The following is a 21184-nucleotide window of genomic DNA, read 5'->3' on the forward strand; positions in this document are numbered from 1 at the left end:
CCCTGCAATACGAGGCTTAACCTACATGAGCTGTCTCGAGCTTCGGAGTGTGAATCCTAATGCGACCATAAAATGCGACCATAGTACTTTGAGATGATAGTATATTAAACTTTCGAAAAGAAGCCAGCGGACTCATGCTATTGTACGTCCTTTGGCGCGCTGGAGCCAGATACGGCAGTGTCGGCGCTACTTATTCCTAGTACGCCGTCTACACTAGACTCCCGCTAATAACTGGCCATTCGCGGGAGAACCAACGCTGATTCAGCCGTCAGCCGTAACGTAATCCACCACCGAGCTGCGCGGTCACCGCCAAACAACGCGGCCACCCCTTTACCAGTTCATCATTCAAACACAACAACATGGCTGAGCTTTCAAAAGAAGGGCGTATGAAGCTAGCTATCGATGCTTGTAGCTCAGGCCTTTTTCCGTCAAAAACCGCTGCTGCAAAGGCATTTGATATACTACCAAGGACTTTGATGACCCGGCTCATGGAACAGCTTCTCGGAAAGACGTAATTGCCAATTGCAGAAAATTAACAGATCTTGAGGAATCAACATTGAAGAAATGGATTATTGATATGGGTCAGCATGGTCTTCCTCCACAAATATCAACTGTTCACTACCTAGCGTGGCTTCTACTTGCAGCATAATTATCTCTATCAAAGAATCCTACAGTTGGTGAAAACTGGGTAAATTGTTATGTTAACTGACATGCAGAGCTAAGCTCTAAATATATATAAAAATATAACTATCAGTAAGTAAGATATGATAATCCTGAGCTATTCCAGGAGTGGTTCTGCCAGTTTTCCAGTACTATTAAGAAGTATAGGATCACTAAGGAGGATATCTATAACATAGATAAAACTGGCTTTCAGATGGGTATAATATCAACTGTGAAGGTTATCTGTAGAGAGATATAAGAGACAGTCGCGCCAAAGCTGTTCAGCCTGGGAATAGAAAGTAGACTACTGTAATTATTGCAGTAAATATATCTAGATAGGCTCTACTATTATATATTATCCTGGCTGCAGAGAACTATCAGTCTTAGTAGTATAATAATATACCAAGCAACTATCAACTCAGTATTAGCAAAAATAGGTAGACAAATAATAAATTAGGTTTGGACCAGCTTCAAAATTACTTCAAGATTCATACAGCTCCACAAATAGTTGGAAGATATTGCCTATTAATTCTGGATAGTCATAGCAGTCATGCTGCTGCAGGATTTAATAAGTTCTGTACAGAAAAGATAATTAGTCTATTATATATACCTCCTTATTCATCTTATTGCCTTTAACTACTTAATATAACCTGCTTCTTACTGTTGAAGCATTTCTATAGCAACCAGACTGCAAGAATAATAGAAAATAGGATCTTCTTAGTTAAGAAGGAAGATTTCCTATATATCTTCCCCTCTGTTTTTGAATACTCTATATCTTTATCAAGCATCCAGAGTGGTTTTGCAGTGTTAAGGATCTACTTTGTCAGGGCAGATCAGCCTGTCAACCAGGTAAGGATGCCAATACCACGTAAGGCCAACAACAAGGAAACGAATAGTAATATATTGCAAGACTAAACCTTGGGGACCCTTCAGCTGGGGGATCTCCCGTAGTCCTAAATACATTTGTGGAAAGACATGGATGTAACCCAACAGTAAGACCATGACGAGCGATAAAGTCATACCAAACTTTATCTGTAAACGGCGGCCAAGTCCGGTGGTTTCGATGATGCAACATGGGAAAGGATTTCCGGATCTCTAACGCCTATCTTAGAGCTTAATCGATCGTTTGCCTGAGGCTCCCAATCCTTGATATCGGGGCCCAGCAGATCCGTAACATGCAGCAACTGGTCTTATCCTACTTATACCTGAGAAAGTCCTATCAAGGTTACCAAAGCCTAAAATACCAACACCATCATCTACTTCTGAAAGCAACTAATTATTTAGTATAGGCAAGACTCCAGCAAATCTATGTTAGTTGGGAAAGCAGAAGTAGTAAATTAAACACCTTTAAAGCTGCTAATTAATATCTCCTAGTACAATAGAGCAGGCAGTGGATAAGATTATTAAAAGTACAGAGATTACTATGTAGAATGCTATTCTAGTACAGCAAGAGATCCAGCAACTTTGTATAGGTATAATATACTAAAAAAAGAAGCAGAAGATATCAAGGTATTTTATCCAGACTAGTGGCAGTCTGACAGGCAGTAAAGGGCAGCAAAAGGCTCAAGAACATGAAGAACTCACCCAACAGGTACCAAAGCAACGTAGGCCACCAACCTGCAGCAACTACAATCAGACCAGATATAATAGATTGTCATGTACTAATAGATAGTACTGTTCTATCTGATAGGAAAATATAATATTTGTATTGCCTGAAGCCTGCAGTTCTCGTTTATATTTCTGAACATAGTTTTTCTATATTTGGCCGCGCAGCTCGGTGGTGGATTACGTTAACGAATCCAGTGCAAATAGCGAGAATGGAGGGGTCTAGCTGAGGGGGTGTCGACTTGCAGTCCTCATATCCCCACGTCTCTAAAACTCAATATCCCCGAAATCCATCATTCTAATAATCCTTCTTCGTCTTATCAGTCATCGATACACAATGGCGTCAAATGCCAGTCCTCCTTCTAATGACAAAGACAGTCTGGATGGTAATGGCAATGACTTTGCAATTGATGAGAGCTTCTTCGCCTTCACCCCGCGCAGACTCCGCGTTGTGTGCGTCGGCGCCGGATTCTCAGGCCTGATAATGGCGTACAAGTTGAAACATGAGCGGCCGCTCAGTTTTGTCGATTTTACTATCTATGAGAAGAATCCTGAAGTTGGAGGAACGTGGTATGAGAATGTTTACCCGGGGGTGGGATGGTAGGCGTTCCTCCACTACTGCATGGGATAAGTGCTGATAGACATGACGCAGTGACATCCCCATTCGTGCGTCTCTCCAATTCCCGCTCTTTACTTCGATTTTTATTCTATTCCTTATATATAATTATGTTTTAAGCATTTATGCACATGCCTATCGCGTCGCTAATTGTGAAAGATAGCTACATCTTCTACTTCAACCCGAACCCCGACTGGTCGCAGTGCTACGCCAAGGGCCCGGAGATCCAGCAGTACATCCTGGACACGGCAGAGAGGTACGGACTGAGGGAGAGGATTCAGTTTAAGACGAAAGTCATCAGCTCAATCTGGAACGATAAGGAGGGCAAATGGGACCTGAGGTTGCAGCGTGGAAAGGAGGTGTTCGAGGATAAGGCTGACGTGTTGATTAATGGAAGCGGAGTGCTCAAGTATGGTCCCCAGTTTATTGGCTTATTGGGCTAATTCCTTGTGGATGAGATGAAGCTGACGAGTGGAAGTAACTGGACGTTTCCTGATATTGAAGGAATTGATACATTCCAGGGAAAACTCCTCCATACAGCCAAGTGGTGAGTTTCTTATTCCCGCTGCAACCTCGTCAAAAGCAAGCCTGATCAGAAAGGGGGCAGGGACCCTTCCTACGACTGGACAGATAAGAGAATCGCTGTCATCGGTAACGGCTCGTCAGGTCTCCAAGTCGTCCCAGCGCTTCAGCCAAAGGCTAGCAAGATCGTCAACTACATCCGGCACCCAACCTGGATATCCGTGAACATAGCTGGCGACATCACAAAAGACCACAGAGGGACAAATTTCGCCTACACAGAAGAGGAGAAGAAGTTGTACCGCGAGAACCCTGAGGCATTCCTAGAGTACCGAAAGTATGTCGAGCGCAGCGTTAACAGCGTGTTTAAAATCATGCTCTCAGGCTCAGAGGAGAACAAATTCCTCTCCAACCTCGTCAGCCACGTGATGCGAGAGCGTCTTTCGAAAAACCCGTATCTGATTGAGAAACTCATACCTGATTACGAGATCGGCTGTCGGAGACTCAGTCCAGGGGATGGGTACCTGGAGGCCATGCAAGCCGACAATGCGCGGTTCTGTTTCAATCGTATAGTTTGCATCACTCCCCAAGGGATTCGCACAGTATCAGAGTCTGGGACAGAGTCGGATGAAGAGTTCGACCTGATCGTTTGCGCAACAGGCTTTAACACCTCCTTCATCCCCGCCTGGACGCTCATCGGCCGAGACGGGCGCCGTCTCGATCACGAGTGGAAGGAAATCCCCACAGCATATTTCTCGCTCTGTGCAGGAGGAATGCCAAATTATTTTGTGTTTGGGGGGCCGAATGCGCCAATAGGGCATGGATCTAACCCTCTAATAATGGCCTGGAATGCCGACTATATGCTAGACTGGATCGAGAAGATTGCAACGGAAGATATAAAGTACGTCTATCCTGAACCTTTTCGCTTGACTCGAAAGTAAGACTTGCCTGAGCTAACAGGTCAATGCAGGTCTGTTGTCGTGAAAGACTCCATTGTCCACGCCTTCAACCGATACGCAGCAGAGAATCTAAAGCGTTGTGTGTGGTCCAAGGGGTGCACCGCCTGGTATAACAAGCAGAATGGCTCTGGAGAGGGAAATACCGTCACCGCATTGTATCCGGGGAGTGCTCTGCACTATAAAGGTGAGAGCGTCGCCGTTCTTGCTTTCCGTTCCTGAGAGTTGCTGGGGTGATAAACTGATCTAGTCGGCAGAATACATCAAGACCATCCGCGGCGAGCACTTTGATATCCGGTATAATACGTCAAATCCGTTCCGGTTCCTGGGAAATGGAGAGCTGGAGATGGAAAGGAATGGCGGGGATACGGCTTATTACCTGCAGTGATAGCAGAAATAAATGACGCAGCAGGACTGGCTTGGTGAAAGGGGCTATGAAAAGTAGTAGCGAACAAGCTTATTGGGTTCGACGAGCGAAATTTCGGTGAAGGCGAGACAGAGAGGAACTGTGATATCCTGTACCTCAAGAGATTGGTCCACTGCGCTCTGTATAGAAACTAGATATTGTTTCAGGGCGCTAACCGAATCTTCTAGCTTTTCTTCTCTAGCTTTAGAATCCCCTGCCTGTACCAAGAACTATACGCGCAGTTGTAGTTTATATCACTAAACTATTTGATAGAGAAGTCTCATGTGCAACGTCCATACATTCAGGCCTATATATGTTATGAATATCAACATTGAAACAGGAAAGTACCCGTACAACATGACAGCGTCTGTTGGTGCCAGCATGTACCAACTGAGCCATAAAATAGATTGGTAAAATGCCGTTCCTCATAAATCCAAGAGGGAGGGCTGGAGATATGCACTCAAAGGGATGCACATACACTTGCCTTCAGTTCTGCCTGACCCTCAACCTAGTTGTGACAACATGGGATACCAAATAAATTGCACGTAGGTGCTACGCTCCGCATGTTCATTGCATAACTTAATCTTAGTAAAGCTCACCAGCCGAAGAGGAGAGAGTCTGGTTGTTTTAGCGAAGAGGACATCGCATATATTGATTTTTGGACAAGAATCATTTCCTATTAACGACTGTAGAAAGCTCATAGCAACAGAATTATAAGGGCTAGCTCCAGCTCTGGAGTATGTTGAATATGGTAGGTTAACAACAAGGATAGAATATACCGCAAAGGGGCGAAGAGAAATAGGCGAAGAAAGGCAGTAAGGTGGCGCTCTTGGTGCCTAGTTTAGTACATGCAATAAGTAAGCAGATTCAACAAAGAAGCAGGTTAGCCCTACAAAGTCTCAAGTCCTTCGAGTCGTACCCATAATTAGAGATGCGTACAGGAACAAAGAGCATGAAACCAACATATCAGTCAGCCCGATAACGGCAAAGAAAGCTATAGAGTAAAGATATTTGTAGGGACCTACCGGCGTCTAAGCCTGCAATAATGCAGTACGTATAAACTTGAGCCCAATTGTCACTAGAACATCGCAGGCACAAGCAGAGCCGACATACAATTAGCATGGAACAACTCATCACCCCTTCCCCATTCCTACAGCCACAAATGCCACCAGGCCCTGCAACGCCTACAGGCACTGCTCGATCATAATCATGAGAGATCTTTCGAGGCACTCAAGTCGACATCGAGCATGATGCTGTCGTCAGATTCGAGACCCGGTACAACGAGCTCGGGAGCCATGAAACGGAACAGCCGTTATTTGACGCGCAACTGGGTGAGTCACCGGGTAAAGAGGTGCTTTTGTATCACTTGAAGGGCCTGCATCAGACGCTTGAGAGAAGGTATGTCCAGTCTGAACCCTGTCGGCGTTGCTGATAGACGGAGTAGGCATTGATCTTGCTCTGTATGAGATGAGGAGCGGCTTTGAGTATCGTGCTTGTACGGTGCTGGCTGAGTGTTTGCGTGTCATTGTTGATCAGACCAGTCGGTGCTTGGTTGTGGATGAGATTCTTGAGGTGATGGGCTTAGAGGGCAAATTACCCTCGCAGCCACGGTGAGGGGCTAAGCCAATTACATCAGAGGGATTCAGAATAATAGGAGCGGTGTATGATCCTATGCTAATTTGCTATGGCTCTCCGAGTTAAAGATACCTGTACCTGGCGAGATTTGGTACGAGCTGTTATGCTGTCCAGGCCGTGACCTTCCCCAGACAAGCATGTCTCAATAGCCGTGATAGAAACCTAGATATTGACAGATATTCCTAGCCTGAGGTCTTGAAGAAAAATTCTAGTCAACGACATTTGAAACCTAGGCATTGAGGTTGTCTGCCGCATTCCTGACTGCGATTTACATTTGCCTGCATTCTACCACCCCAGCTCTGAGGAGAATACTATAATCTTACGTGCAAAATAGGTATTTGGAAGGTTGATCGTTCCAAGCCAATAAGGCCTGAGGGATTGAGATCCCTCACTTTCTGAAGATATAATAAGTAATTATTCCCTGGAAAACATTCACCAAACCCGGACTCAGTTCCATTCCCATGTATAGTGTGACCTTGTAAAAGCCTGGGCCTTTGAACGCGAGACCATATATCGAATATTCACCGAAAGCCTTTGGTAGATAATACATAGATGCATTTATAAATGGTGATGTCCATATATGTCAATGGTACTACCCGCGACATCATAAAACCAGACCAACCTTTTCCGGATAATTGCAGACTTGGATAAGTTCATATCACCAATAATAAGCCAGCTCTAAGCCTAATCCAGTTAGCAAGTTGTTATTCCGTGGAACCTCAGGATTCTCAGTACGCCTAACGAGCTGAACACGAGGGGCCATTTCCCTAACACTCTGCATTCTGCACACTCCACTTCACTTCTGCATCACGCAAGGGTGCATTCCTCCTGTTAGTGTATATCCTATATTAATCCTAAGCCAGTCAAAATGCTTCGCAAAAAAGAAGCATACACTAGCATAACCCCTATACCTCCGTCTGTCCCCCGTCAACTAGCGATCGACATCCTGCACAGCCACAGTGAGATCATCACCCTCAGCCCTCTCGTCCTCTCGCATCAACCCGTCAAAGCGCCCCGAAATGCTCCAGCTGAGGAGTACTATCTCACCTGGTACGAGATCACCGAACGGGTGCAGTACGTCCCGGGGATGGGCAAGCTGGGCTCGGGAAAGATCAGTTTCAAGGGATGTTTCCACGATGAGCCCTGGGGATTAGTGACGCATGTATATGCGCCATTGGGGATCGATCTGCGGCATCGGTATCGCATCGTAGACAGCATGGACGAGTCGGTGCTCAAGTCAGGTGCAGAAGAGAGCCCGCCAGCACCGGGCGAGGCCGGGAAGGGCCTTTACCTGTGTGTGGACACCGAGATGGAATGCAATATCACGCTCATGCCTCTGGTGAAGGGGCAGCAGAGAGCCGCTCTGAAAGCGCTCGTTGATCGATTCGTGAAGAAAGCGGAGCTTCTTGATGCCGGGGTCCTGCAGGCTGGCACGACGGAAGATGGGAAGCTGAGGACGTGGAATCCGGCTGACCGGAGCAGCTCGACGGCCATGATGCAACCGACATCTTCGACTCCCCTGTATCCGGGTCCTGGTGAGATGTCGCCAAGGTCATCGTTGTATCAGGCGCCTTCGTCGCCGACGGGATATCCACAGCGGGGGTCCGTATCATCCCAGGGAACAAACTTGCAGTATGGGCGCGAGAATCGACAGAGCTTTGTCGTGGAACTACCAGCTGATACTCCTAATGAGCCGGTTTACCGGCCTTATCGACCTGAAACCACGACTGGCAAGTCTACGGAGCTGCCAGATAGCTCTTCGCGGTTCCAGCCGGGGTATCCAGCCGAGCTACCAGCAGGGAAATTTGGGAATAGGTAGCAAGGGATAGAAATTGCTTATTGAGACGGCCGAACTGATAATTTCAAATTGATCTTCTATAGTTTACTACGGCTTATGCCGATTAAGCATTGAATTCATGGTTATACCACTAGACGCTGGAATATTCCTAAGCGTTAAGTCCCAAAGCCTCAAATTTCAAGTGCTGTTTGAACCCGACGACGATTGAATCCGGGCCTTTGCAGCATGATTCGTAACATATCCCTTGCAGATACGCTTCTGAGCTTGGAACTGGCAAGCGGATCACCAAAATTACCTGGCTGACCCTCGCAAAGTAGTTATACCTCATCCAGGCAGGATCTTCTGCTACTCCAAATAGCCAGTCTTTAGCTGTGAACTCATAAATAGAGCCCATACTATGATGGATCAACCTCGAAGTAGCCTAGGTCACCAATCACCAGAACGGCTGTTTCGACAGATGCGACATGGGACAGATATCTACAAAAAAAACTGCGCAAGCAAGACATTATAGAGCTTAACTCGGCATTGGCATGGATCTCGCCAATTCTCAAATCGTGAAGAGGTATTCCGCCTTGGTCTACAACAGAGTCAGGAACAGAATCAAATGTCTGGTTCACCAACATCGAAGGGTTAACAAGTGTTCTGTTGGATTTCTGTCCCCTAATTCGTAACGCCCTAGCGAAAAGGAAAGGAACGATTCTGGCTCACATCCACTTCACTAACCAAGAGATCTAGGAGCTCAGGTGATTGGTATGCACCTGAAAACAGTTGCGCAATTTCCACAGCAGGCACTTTCTTGAGGCAGGTTGATTAAGGGTATGAGAAGTGCTCATGTTGACAGTTCACTACGTATGCTAGGATAATGCGTCCAGGGCATTGCCTTGGCCGCTGTGAATGTTCGAGGAAAACTTGTTGACCCACCTCACTTGCAAGGACATGCTCCAGAACAATTATCGCCATGCGAATCAGAAGGGTGATGATACAGTACCAAAGGTTCTACTGCACAACTTCATTTCTAATGAGACACTTTATATAACACACAGAGTCCCACGAGGTAAGAGTTCAAATGAACTTAACATGTGTGTTATTGGATCTATCGCATGCGGAATTACAAATCAGCTGGAGTTCCTACAAGGTCCTAGGGTTAGATGCCGCTATTTGATTACAAGATGACAATGTCGTGAAATAGTGGTATTACGCCAAACTGCAATGATAAAATCTGAAGAACTACTATATTACTTCTAATCAGAATGTGATCTGTTAAGAATTACAATAAGCTCCTGTAAGGACTCTTTGGTGGCCCTAGTTTTAGGAGACTCTGGGCCAAAAGAACCCAGATTGGAGGCCGTGACTGATTCAGAGCGCGGAAGCTATGGGTTGCTGTTAGAGCCATGGAGATTCGTTAGTCTGGCATTGCTCCTCAGCGATAGACACGGGATACGGGTCAAATTAGCAACAAGTGGTCATTTGCGACTACAGCAACCGAGGCGATCTCGAAACCGCCTTCTGGACCTTGGGACTGTAAAATCGCTTATGCCTAGCTCAGGATGCTTTGATACCTCGTCTCTCAGACAGGTACAGTATCCCTGCTCAAGTTCCGCGGACCGGGTCGGCCGTCCATGAAGTATTGGGATTGACGGAAACTGGTCCTAGAAGCCCGCCATGGCGATAGCGCGAATGCGGACACTTCTGGTGTTTTATCTTTCCATTCATGATAAATATTTTGATCAGAGCTTGTACTCCAGATGTAAAGATTGGTGCGCTGTTTAAAGCAGGAACGAGGAGGTAAGTTCCTGGCGTCGGCAAACAAATGTCGCTACGCAGAGTACACCCAAGCTAGGGCACTTGCTCCTAGACCCACGACACGTTACCTTCATGTACAACAGAGGGAAAGGATGCATTCGCGCATCACATCAGCTACCCCGTTGCCCCGCCGGAGGCGTAAGCCAGCTATTGACCCTGCCATTCTAGCCTTGGGTAACGACAACAAGTACCCATACGCGGGTCCGTCCACGCCGCTGATGTGCAGGGATTCGGGCCTTCATGATCCTAGCGTTGGAGACGGCTGACGCACACCGCACGACTAGCGGTTCAAGCGCCATAAAGGCGACTAAACAAGAGGTATAGCTTATTATTCAGGGCAGCTGATTCGTTGACTGGATTCGAGTGATAGTGCTGACCGTGGCGTCGTGCAGTGCCTGGACGGCGCCGGCGGATGCCACAGTCCACGGACCTCTTGCTATTTAAGAGACCTTTATGTGGCCAGCTCAATAGTTCTGAAACGCGAGGGATCATCCAATTTGCCGATTTTAGATTGGATGAGTCTACCTCCCTTGAAAATCTTTCAGGCTCATGCTAATTAGTGATTAGGGCTGTGTGGGGATTGTGGGAGCTGTGGGGAGGCGTACTGTAGACGGGATATCTAAGATATCTGCTCCCCATTACATGTAATCATAGACAATTATGAATATAGGCCCCTCGACACACTGTGCTTGTGGTATACCTCTGCAGCCGTGGCATGGAGTGGCCCTTCTGCGTTCTGATCACCCACTGCGTCTTATGCTGCTGGCTGCGGAATAGAAGGAGGCCCAGATTGTGGGTGTTGCCCTAATATCACGTCAACAAATTCACCTACTTTCTCCCAATTGTGGGACGTGCGCTAGCCCACTGCAAACGCCAGCATCTGACAGTCGCCATCTGTGGCCCCATTCCCATAATCTATTGGGTCTTTTGTAAACCAGTCCCCTTACTGGCCGTTTTCAGGGCATCAGCGCCGATCCCTGCCGAACTCCGTGATAATCAGGAACGGAGCGAGATCCGCAGGGCTGCAGACCGGGTCTTCAGACGACTTAAACAGACAGCATTCGTCAGCAACTGACGTCTCCTACACGCTTAAAGTCTGGGCAGTCTTCTTTTCGATAGCTTGCGCTGTATTGGCTTCTCTTGGCGTGTTGACCGTCCACCACCTGAAGCAATGGGCTGGTAATGGCGGCAAGGGACCTTGGCCTTCTTTTGTCGAGACAAATCGATGTTTTGACCGAATGGATTACGACTTGTGAGCGGACGGGCTCCGGCGGGGTGAAAAGATGACATCGACGATGATGCTGTCGTCGAGGTGAGGATCTGAGACGAGGGATATAAATACGGCTCTAGTAGGCGTGTGTTTCTCTCTCTTCTCTGAGCAAGCGCACTTCCCTTTCTCCCCTCATTAGCTTTTCAAGGACTTTGGCTAGCCTTCTCTGTGGACAAATATGCATCTCAGGAATCTTCTGCAGTTGACGCTTCTCCCTGCCCTGGTGGTGTCCCACCCAGGCCACGAGGAGAAGCTCGCCACACGAGAACTGCTCAATTACAAATCGCACCTTCGCCGCAGCCTGGATGCCTGCGCCCGCTCTTTTGAAGAGAGTGGCCTCAGCGCGCGCGCCGTTTCCCGGCGTGCCCAGCTTGCCAACGCCTACCGCAAGCACCAGCTGACCGCGCGCGACACCGCTGACGTGTTGAGCACTTCTCACCTCTCGAACGAGTCCTATACGCTGTCCACGCCCGAGTCTGAGATCTTCAGCGCCGACAGCACCTGCACCCTGAACCCGGAAGGCGAGACCGGCCCTTTCTGGGTCAGCGGCGAACTGGTGAGGACCGACATTCTGGAAGACGAGCCCGGCGTCCCCGTCGTGATCGAGTACCAGTTCGTGGACGTGAGCACCTGCCAGCCCATCGCGGATCTGTACGCCGATACTTGGAGCTGCAATGCGACGGGTGTGTACTCGGGGGTCTCCGGTAAAAACGGCAATGCTGACGACGAGACGATTCTGCAAAAGACCTTCCTACGCGGCGTTGGCAAGACCGACGAAGAGGGTGTCGTCACTTTCAAGACCCTCTTTCCGGGCCACTACTCTGGCCGCACGACGCACCACCACGTCATTGCGCATCTGAATGCTACGCTTCTCCCCAATAACACCCTCACTGGTGGCTCGGTGCCACATATCGGGCAGCTTTTCTGGGACCAGGATCTTATCTATGCGGTGGAGGCGACGGAGCCGTACAATACTAACACGGTGGCTATTACGACTAACGAAGAGGATCGGGTATTCAGCGACGAAACGAGCAGGACCACCTCTGATCCGGTCTTCAATTATGTCTACCTCGGCGAGAGTCTCGAGGACGGTCTACTTGGATGGGTGACAGTTGCTGTGGATCTGTCTGCTGAGTACTCGCCTGCCTACAGCTTTGTCTGGACTGAGAGCGGCAGCGAGGCTGTCTCCGGACACAGCGATGATAACGTGAGCGGCGGCGGTGCTGGTGGCCCTGGCGAATCTGGAGCTCCTGGTGGAGAGCCTACGAGTGTTCCTACTGGCGCACCTACCGGTGGTGCTGGATTCTGAATTTATGACTGGGAGAACATGAATTACTCTCTACTACTGTCGCTACCGTGTTTGTGGATCTATGCCGTTTTAGGCTTCTGATATGTCTTCTGTTTCTGCTTCGTGTATACCGTCTACGGGCAGATTATGTACTTAGTTGCCTGTTGTCTTCATTTGTGTCCTTGATCGATAAGCCCATATATTAAGGATGGTCAACGATTTGTATGCAATACGAACTTGTTGAGTTCTGTTTCTAAGCTTGAAAATTCAATGGGTGCTACCTCTGAGTATAGGTGCAAAGGGTAGTCGAGGGGCGTCTATCTATAACTAACAGGACCACTAGTTTCTCTAGCCTGGGGAGACCACTAACTATGGATGCAAGATGATGCTATTGACCTAACAGATATTACACCAAGCTTAATCATATCTTTGCGCCGGCGCAGGCAACGGAGAGCCTGCAAAAAACTAAATATGCTGGTTGAGGAAACCACGAAGACACCGAAATGTGATCAAATATACATTATATATTATCCAACACCATTAATACAACACAATACCTCCTGTACCCTAACCCGAGCCATTTTTCCATATCCAGAAAGGCAGAACGCTAGACACCCGAATCATACTGCTCAACCCCATACTCCTCACCATACCCATTCCACGTATTACACGCATTGACAACAAAATCTCTATCGACATTTTCCCGAATCTCATCGATCCGCTCTACAAACTGTAGTGCAAACCCTTCCGTCGTATGCCAGCCAATATGGCAATGCATCAGCCATGCGCCAGGGTTATCCGTCTCCCATGCCATGACTAGGTACCCGTTCCCCGGGAGAACGGCGGTATCCCGTCGTGGGGGATTAGATGTCTGATACTTTCCGTCCCAGGGATTTGTGCCCTGCGCAAGGATGAAGAAGTCGTGTCCGTGTAGGTGGATGGGATGGGAGACGGGGATTGTTGTGTTCACGATCATGTAGACCCATTCATTCGCGTTGGGGAGCTCGATCACGGCGGAGGAGTTCTCAAAGGAATCATCGCCGTTGAGAATCTGCAGCAGCGTCGGATCTTCCCAGTAGACCTGCATTGTAGTGGAATTCAAGAACCAGCGGAAGAAGTGGTCTTCATTGAAGGAGACGCTGGCGAGGGCGTTATTCTGATAGTCTGGCGGTTGCACGTCTCGTGCTACATGAGGAACTAGACTGGCCATAGGCTCGTCCATGCAGCTGTCTTCAAAGGGGTAGGGCTCGGTTTTTGGTGTGGACGGTCTATCGCCATAGTAGAAGATGCCGCGGATGTTGCCTGGATCTTCGACATCGGAGCAGGATTGCTGGGGGATCGAACGTAACCAGAAACTGTCGGATTTTGAGCGTTGGTTGGCAGTGACGATGACATCGTAGCGCTGGCCTGTGATCATTCATTAGTATATACTCTCTTATTGGATGGGAGGTCAGGGGCGTACCCATCGCAAGACTAACAGCCGTCGTCTTATACGGCTTGACCGGCACCAAATCCATTGCGATGACGGTTAGTTCATGACTGTCAATCATGAACTTGTAGTGCGTGTCAATGGCGCCGTTGATCAAGCGCAGACGATACGAGGTCCCCTCTTCAACCTTCATGCTAAACCGCTCGCCCGTCTCCTTTTGGCCCTTGGCCCGGTGCCCAGAGAAACTAGAGCCATAGACGCCCGTGCCGTTGATCAGCGAGTTGTTGAGTAGCGGAGGGCCCACGATCTGCGCGTACCAAAAGAGCTCCTCGAATGTTTGGTGCGTCCAGTCATTGAGAAAGATTGTGCCCGCATCGACGTCGTAGTTCTCTGTTGCCGGGCCGTTGATGATGATAGGCCCTACCACACCGTCCCACGCTTGAAGACTTATGTGTGAATGGTACCAAGTTGTCCCGTACTGCTGGGCGCGCCAGCGGTACGTGTACTCGTGGTCTGGGGTGATGGGGCACTGCGTGATCGAGACAACGCCATCGTGCTCGTTTGTGTTAAGCTGGCGGATCCCATGCCAGTGGATTGTGGATCCATTGAGGGTCTCATGTAGGTTATTCTTGATATGGACGACGACTTCGTCGCCCCAGTCCGCGAAAATCGTTGGACCAGGGATCGTCCCGTTCACGGCGACTGCCGGCCGAGAGATCCCGTCGGGAGATACGGTGATCTCGTCTAGCTCCAGCCAATACTCTCGCACTACTCCTGTGTCTGGAGTGATGTCGTGGTAGTTTGTATCGATGGAATAGTCGCACCATTCCCTGCGGGTGTCCGGGGTGTTTCCGGCACAGGGGGTTCCGGTTGCTGTGGTGGTGGGAGTGGATGTTGCGCTTGTGCTTGTCCTGGTCGTTGTGTTTGAGCTACTTCTTGTTCCCGTTCTAGTATTCGTAGATGTTGGCCGGGTAGATGTTGTCCTTGTTTGAGTAAACGAGGTTGAGGTTGGCTGAGGACGTCCACTACTACGCCCACCACCTCCACCGGCTACCGAAAGAATAGAGTCAGAGGCAGAAGACGAGCCTTCCTCTTGCCTCCGCTTCAGAGGCGAGACATCGGTCCCAAAGAGTAATGAGCGTTCTTCGGGCTGGAAGTCGTGCTCAAAGACCCAAGAGGCAGAAGCATAGAGTGCATAAAAGAAGAGAAGAAAGGAAGAACGCAGCATCGTGTAGCGATTGGACACGACAGCTGTCTCATTAAGACGATACAATCAACCCATAGAAAGAAGAAACCAGATTGTAGACATTCCAGTACGTCTGACGGTCCAGCGCGCCAGCCTTATACCTCGCCTCCAGCCGATGAAAGCCGAAAGCCCTTATTTCTGGCTGAACATGTCTCTCGCTAGAGCAAGATATTACCTCGACAAGATATTCCATTTTCAGAAACAAACGCGCCCGGACGGGACTGCTACATGTCCAGCGTCCAGCATCTGGTCTAGAGTAAGACAGGACATACCACACGATCATCATGGTACCCCATTATTCGAACGCAGCATGGTCTGCCTTGCATAGCATCTACCAGCATCACTGATCCCTCACCCTGTTCCTGCCTAGGACATTTAATTCTCTATCTGTCTAGGGCCGTATCGACCAATCACAGAGAGAGCAGTTCACAGCCCGGCTCGCCCGGGAGACCGATATAGAAGCATTACAGTATCACCCGGCTGCCGGAATCAGCCCTAGCCCTGCTGGCCCATGCCAATACCGTCGGTCATCGGACCGGCTACATGGCATGACATGACATTGCATGGCGGACATGGGTTGTCGATAAGGTGGAGCTAGCTGCAGCGCCAGATTAGGTATACGAGATCCAATCAAGATAGGGTTCGCTGATCCTTCGTCCATCTGGCCGTGGGGCTGAAAATGGTTTAGCGAACTGATCCAAGTAGATTTGGTGTGTATAAGTTCAAATCTATTGGCAATTACCTAAGGCTATTGCTGTTGGGACTGCCCCTACTTTTAGTCTGCTCCTGCCGTGCGATGCGTGTCTCACTTGCTGGGTCCATAGGCGCATAGGGCACAGGCCAGCTCGCGATGACTTCCAGCGCCTACTGGGTTTGGTTTGGCTTGCAGATTGTTGCTATTTAGAACTTCGCGTGGGCTCATCGACGGCATTGCTGGACGCAAGCGGTCATTGGTCACGTCTTAGAATGAGCAAAAAAAGCAACTAGCTTGTCCCGTGTTGTAAGGCCAGAAAACTGTGGAAAAGGGCACTTAGACAAGACTGGACAATGTACTTTCGACCCTGCGTAGGCGCAGAGTGAGGTATGGGCAAGACGATGAAAATGCCCTGGCATGTCTCAGCTGGACAAGGTGATTGGCAGTTCTTAGACCTGGCATTGAATCAGGATGATTCGTAACCGACTCTCCTCCATTCCTGCTGCCTGGACTCTGAACAGGCCGGGCGCCTGGGTCAAAATTAGGTCTGTGGCAATGCTCATATACGCATCGTAGTCCAAATCTTCAGTACGGCCGCCTGTGAGCCTCTCCTTTGCAACTCCATAAACTTTCCATCTCGAACACTCATTGTGGACACTCGTCGTGTACTCTCGTTGTTTTCGCCCCAAAAATAAGAGACAAGGCTATGCTCAGAATGTTCTCCCGTGCTCTATTTTTTGCAGTCGTCTGCCTCTTTGTGGCCGGGGCTTCCGCATACCCCATCGACGACGGTCAGGACCCCAACACGTCGGACGCCTTCAGTCTCTACGCTTACGGTGATGGGATCAGTGGGTTGCCGGTCTTCTATGCTGACGGTATCTGTCTTCCTTTCCGCGTTCTATCTGAGTGGCCCAGTGTAGGGATCCATACTGACAGCACTGTCTCCCAGGCAAAGCTCAAGTCGGCGATCCCAAACTCTCCACTGCAAAAGTAACAGAGAAGATCTACTGTAAGTTCTTCGTCTCTTTAACAGGACTATTGTCGACTCCCATCGACCACTCTAATGGCAATCAAAAGTTACAGTTGCGTCTGCTTCTCCCAACACGTGGATCGCACACCCGAAGAAAAAGGAGGCCGCATCGTTCACTTCCGACGTCCTGATGCTCCCGTCTGGCGGCTCAGCCGCAGGTGACGTCGTCTTCAAGCCTAAGACCTCACAGAAGGTGGAGTCCGACACGGCGAGCGTGTTCAGTGTCTACGGCAACTATGTTCTGATCAATACGGCTGGTGCGAACTTTTACGCCGAGAAGACCGATGTCGACGGTGTTTGGGATTTGGTCTGGAGTGATTCGGGGTCTGGCTATGTGGCTATCACGCTGAGGACGATTGCACCGAGTACGGAGTCTGTCTGAGTCGGTTGAGGGGGGTTGGAGTGCCGTTGCCGTTGGTGGAGTTCGTGCATGAGGGGTAAATGCAGGTAGACGAGTCGGTGAATGAGGTTGCTATAGACCAGACAGGCATTAAGCTGTCTTAGTTGGAGTAGTTAGGTTGGATAGGATGGAGTAGGGTAGGCTAGGCGAAAGATGCGAGGCAATCAGCAAGACATATTGATCCAATATCGATATTTTCTCCGCAGTTCCCCCGGCCCCCACCAACACCTCTCACGACACCAAGCCGCATAGCCCAGTCTCACCTGCTGGGATGACCAGCGGGCATGGCTATGAGGCTGCCCAGCCTGGGACGCCCCGGCCAGCACAGACCAGTTAGGGCACGTCATGCCATGCATGAGACCCTTGAGACTAGCCAATGCCCAACCACCGATTACCGACAGCACGGTACTTGCATAGAATCTTTCAAGCCGGACTCCGCGGGCGAGTCGTCGAGACTTTCACCTGGTTTCGGGGCAATATGATACGTCGTTTTGGTTTCCCAACCTGACTCTCGCCCCTCTCTGTCGGCCACTTGCTAGGCCAACACCGAGTCATTCCAACGTAACAGGGCTGTCACCAGCGCAGCAGAGACATGCAAGCCTGCCGCAGCGGTGTCACGATGGCTCAGGGTGAAGAGTGAGACAAGCCAGGACAAGGCGCTCCAAGCTTATCGTAAAAATCGTGATCTTCAAATTTCCTGCTGACAAGGTCGTATCGCTACGTCAGCGGTCTCAGACTATTTCGATCCCACTAGTAGAGAGGATCTACTCGGTAACCGGCTTCATTCACGGCAGTTGAATTTGATCAAGTTTCAGCCGCGCCTGAGACTGCCAATCCCGATTTCGGATTTACCGCTACTGTTGACGAATCGAGTGTCTCCACGATCTTGACAGGAAGCTCAGACCTTCCTGGATTCCTTCGACAAGCAGCTGGATCCTTCAGAAGCTCGTATCGCGTGGCGATGCAAACCCCTTCTATTCATAGCCTCAGACCGACTTTCAAGCGTCCCTTCTGAGGACGATGCAGCTCAGCCCCTTAAAGAGCAACTCTCTTCGTCTCGTTATCTCTCGGAACAAAAGCACTATGACACGTATCGAACTCCTGGAGCTGGTCTCCACCCCCGCTTCCCTGACTTGCCTCAGCATGGTTTCCTGGTAGAGGCTCGGAAATCCATGCTCATGACTCAATGCTCGGGACCCCAGTCGCCATGCCAGCCAGTCGGCACCAGTATTCCGAAGAAACTAGAACAGCGGCCCGATGCGCTATCTATAGCATTCTGCGTGACTGTCGCGCCCGACGAACCTCCTCGCCGGATCCAGCGGGGACGTATTCTCGTCCTGCTCGTTTCTTTGTGTGGATCGTCGAGAATGCGATCAGAGCCAGTCGGTCACGATATCCCAAGTTCTCGTTTGAGGCAAGCAGAGGATTTACGCACAGAGCTGGTGGCGTATTGCCCAGCCAGATGAAGTGTCATGTGTGTATGTAGACACAGATGTAGATGTGGCATAGCCGAGACTCCGCACGGCTTCGGTCCCTACGACCGCCGTAACCATGCATGCCCATGAGGATGCGGTGGCCACTGGTTGTGAGCGATGAGACGATGTTACGGATCAGCTTGACGTCATTTTCCAGGCAGGTTGGAGAAGGGGCATTGCACGGTGAAGTCATGGGCATGGAGAGCTGTCATCATGGCGGGCGTAGTTGGCGGGGTGCACCAGTCGCCGCAGCGAGGACGGTGGAGGCGAGATGTTTGGTGGCTGCTTAGGGCTGCGTTCGGTCAATATACCGCTTGTAAAGCGTAATAATATGTAAAAGGCCATGGTATTGTTCTGTGGCCCAGGTGAGCAGCGAGAGAGCCCAGTCGGGTGCGAAAGTGATGTCGTGGTTGTCTGAAGGTGGGCAAAAAATCTAGCCCAGTGATGAGATGCCATCCATGGATAGCATCCGGACTCGTGCGAATGGTGACCGGTGCAGTAATCGAAGATCAGGCTTAGGGCTGATCCTAAGAGCTCTGGTCATGCCACCCTCAGCCCTAAGTACAGGGCTGATACTCAAATGCTCCTGGAGGCATGGTTGTTGGCAATCCTCCAGGTAGGATAAGGAATTATGTGAGATCCGGAACAAACAGGCGAGACCGGAATGTCTATCCTAGGTCTTAGTCGACAATGCTATTTTTATTTATGTAAATTCTATTTACCGACTCTGTACATGCATTGAAAATACCCGACGTATCCGAGCTGACTCAGAGGTCATTGGCTACTCCGTCTGTCGTTTATATTCGAAGATACTTGTGAATATCAAGCCAGAATATACATCAACTGATACTCTAGACAGTCAAGGACAGCCAACACTGAGCCGGATAAAGATTCAGTGCGTCTACTTGTCGACATATCCGTGCTGGCGTTCCCTAGGCCTGTTTGTATTATGTCTTGGAACCGACCATGCAGCTAGTGAGGCAGATGAAACAGCAAGTAGCTTCCATCTTGAAGGGTCTGCGCGTTTGGCTGACTGGTGGACGGGATAGTGCCCTTGATTATTTGAAGCCTGCTGGTAATTTGGTATTAGCATAATTATATATAGCGGAGAGATCTGCTGAGTTCCTGACCGGGACTGAATTAGCGGTGGTATCACATTACCCTATCGTTCTGCCCTACCTTTGTGGAGCGCTATGCGGTAATCAGCATAGGTAAACCACATAGACGTCGACTTCAGAGTCCTAGTCTATGCTGAGACAACCATACTGCTGATGTTCTCTACAGTGATGTACCTTAAGGTTTATCAAAAGCAATGCGACGCATCGTCCTCGTTACTGTTGCTTGCACCATTTGAGCCAAATAAATCGGGTCTGAGCAGAGAACCACTAGTTGCAGGCGGTTGTTTCATGCTTGACACCCCTGACCACTAGGTCAGAACAGGGGCCAGCCATACACGAAAGTTCTAGACTTCTCAAGCTCATATACTCTTAATCCTTTGCGCGCATTTACGGCGAGTGGGGACACGCATGTTCGATGTCACAACCTAGACGGTGTCTCGGTAGGTTCTTAATACCTGGTGATAGGTAGTCAATTTTTCCTTGTGCAATACTCGACCGAGGCTAAAGTATGCTAGACAGATACTGCATGGGTGCAATTTTACTTCTGTGCGATGGCGCACAAATGTCTCACTCGCCTAGAGTCTAGAAGAGGCCGTCCAGTCGGCAGAACCCCTTTACAAGAATTATTTCAGTAATATTGACGAGGTTCAAATTGCCGTCTCTTTTCATTGCACTGCGGGGCTCTCGAGGGGCCTCTCCTACTATAGACGAACCCCGATCTAGCGGAAAAGTGCAAGGCGCGAGACCAGCTTAGCCGAGGAAGTCTTAGGCGATGTAGACATAGGTCAACCAAAAGGAAGACGATGACATGTTCGTGCCTTTCTCCAATATTGACATGCATGGCCCAAATTTCTCGGAACCAAGTCGCTAGCGGGTCAAGGGACTAAGCGTGTCCAGACGACTTAGATGATGGTCTGAAACGCCCGTACTCTCGCGGATGCGACATGGTTTCAAAATATCTATAGATTATACGAAGATTCATTCCGGTTCACCCGAAGCTGAGCGACTATAGCCCGGGACTGGTATAATTGATGTTTGACGGTTTAGAACACTAAACCAGAAGATCACTATAGAATCCAATAGGGTCATACCCGATAGATTGTATAGCACTTCAGGGACCTAGGTTCATTGACTGGCTTGGTAGAAATATTACATTACTAGACGGAATGTCCAGAGAGATGCAACATGATTATGATCGTCAAAAGACAGAATTTCTCAACCGCCATCAGCTTGTGA

At 49.3% G+C, this 21184-nt stretch overlaps 5 protein-coding genes across 5 annotated transcripts, besides 1 other annotated feature; 4 read left to right on the forward strand and 1 right to left on the reverse strand.

Moving 5' to 3' along the window:
• Positions 1-21184: part of a sequence feature (contig 1.94 1501..523724(-1)) that runs on past both edges of the window.
• Positions 2603-4744, forward strand: ANIA_05400 (flavin-containing monooxygenase; the record flags this gene model as incomplete). The annotated part of the gene is made up of 6 exons (XM_657912.1): positions 2603-2865; positions 2918-2931; positions 3002-3290; positions 3465-4301; positions 4371-4543; positions 4614-4744. 6 exons carry the CDS (start codon positions 2603-2605, stop codon positions 4742-4744), a joined length of 1707 nt encoding a protein of 568 aa, XP_663004.1.
• Positions 7266-8309, forward strand: ANIA_05399 (uncharacterized protein; the record flags this gene model as incomplete). The annotated part of the gene is made up of 2 exons (XM_657911.1): positions 7266-8212; positions 8279-8309. 2 exons carry the CDS (start codon positions 7266-7268, stop codon positions 8307-8309), a joined length of 978 nt encoding a protein of 325 aa, XP_663003.1.
• On the forward strand, positions 11447-12577 carry ANIA_05398 (intradiol ring-cleavage dioxygenase; the record flags this gene model as incomplete). Its single annotated transcript, XM_657910.1, has 1 exon — positions 11447-12577. The coding sequence occupies one exon, from the start codon at positions 11447-11449 to the stop codon at positions 12575-12577; it is 1131 nt and encodes a 376-aa protein (XP_663002.1).
• On the reverse strand, positions 13164-15213 carry ANIA_05397 (laccase lccC; the record flags this gene model as incomplete). Its single annotated transcript, XM_657909.1, has 2 exons — positions 13164-13963; positions 14019-15213. The coding sequence occupies 2 exons, from the start codon at positions 15211-15213 to the stop codon at positions 13164-13166; spliced, it is 1995 nt and encodes a 664-aa protein (XP_663001.1).
• On the forward strand, positions 16551-17337 carry ANIA_05396 (uncharacterized protein; the record flags this gene model as incomplete). Its single annotated transcript, XM_657908.2, has 3 exons — positions 16551-16800; positions 16875-16934; positions 17003-17337. The coding sequence occupies exons 1-3, from the start codon at positions 16632-16634 to the stop codon at positions 17335-17337; spliced, it is 564 nt and encodes a 187-aa protein (XP_663000.2). The 5' UTR covers positions 16551-16631.

The sequence above is a fragment of the Aspergillus nidulans genome, chromosome V (genome assembly GCF_000011425.1).
Source record: "Aspergillus nidulans FGSC A4 chromosome V".
Taxonomy (NCBI): domain Eukaryota; kingdom Fungi; phylum Ascomycota; class Eurotiomycetes; order Eurotiales; family Aspergillaceae; genus Aspergillus; species Aspergillus nidulans.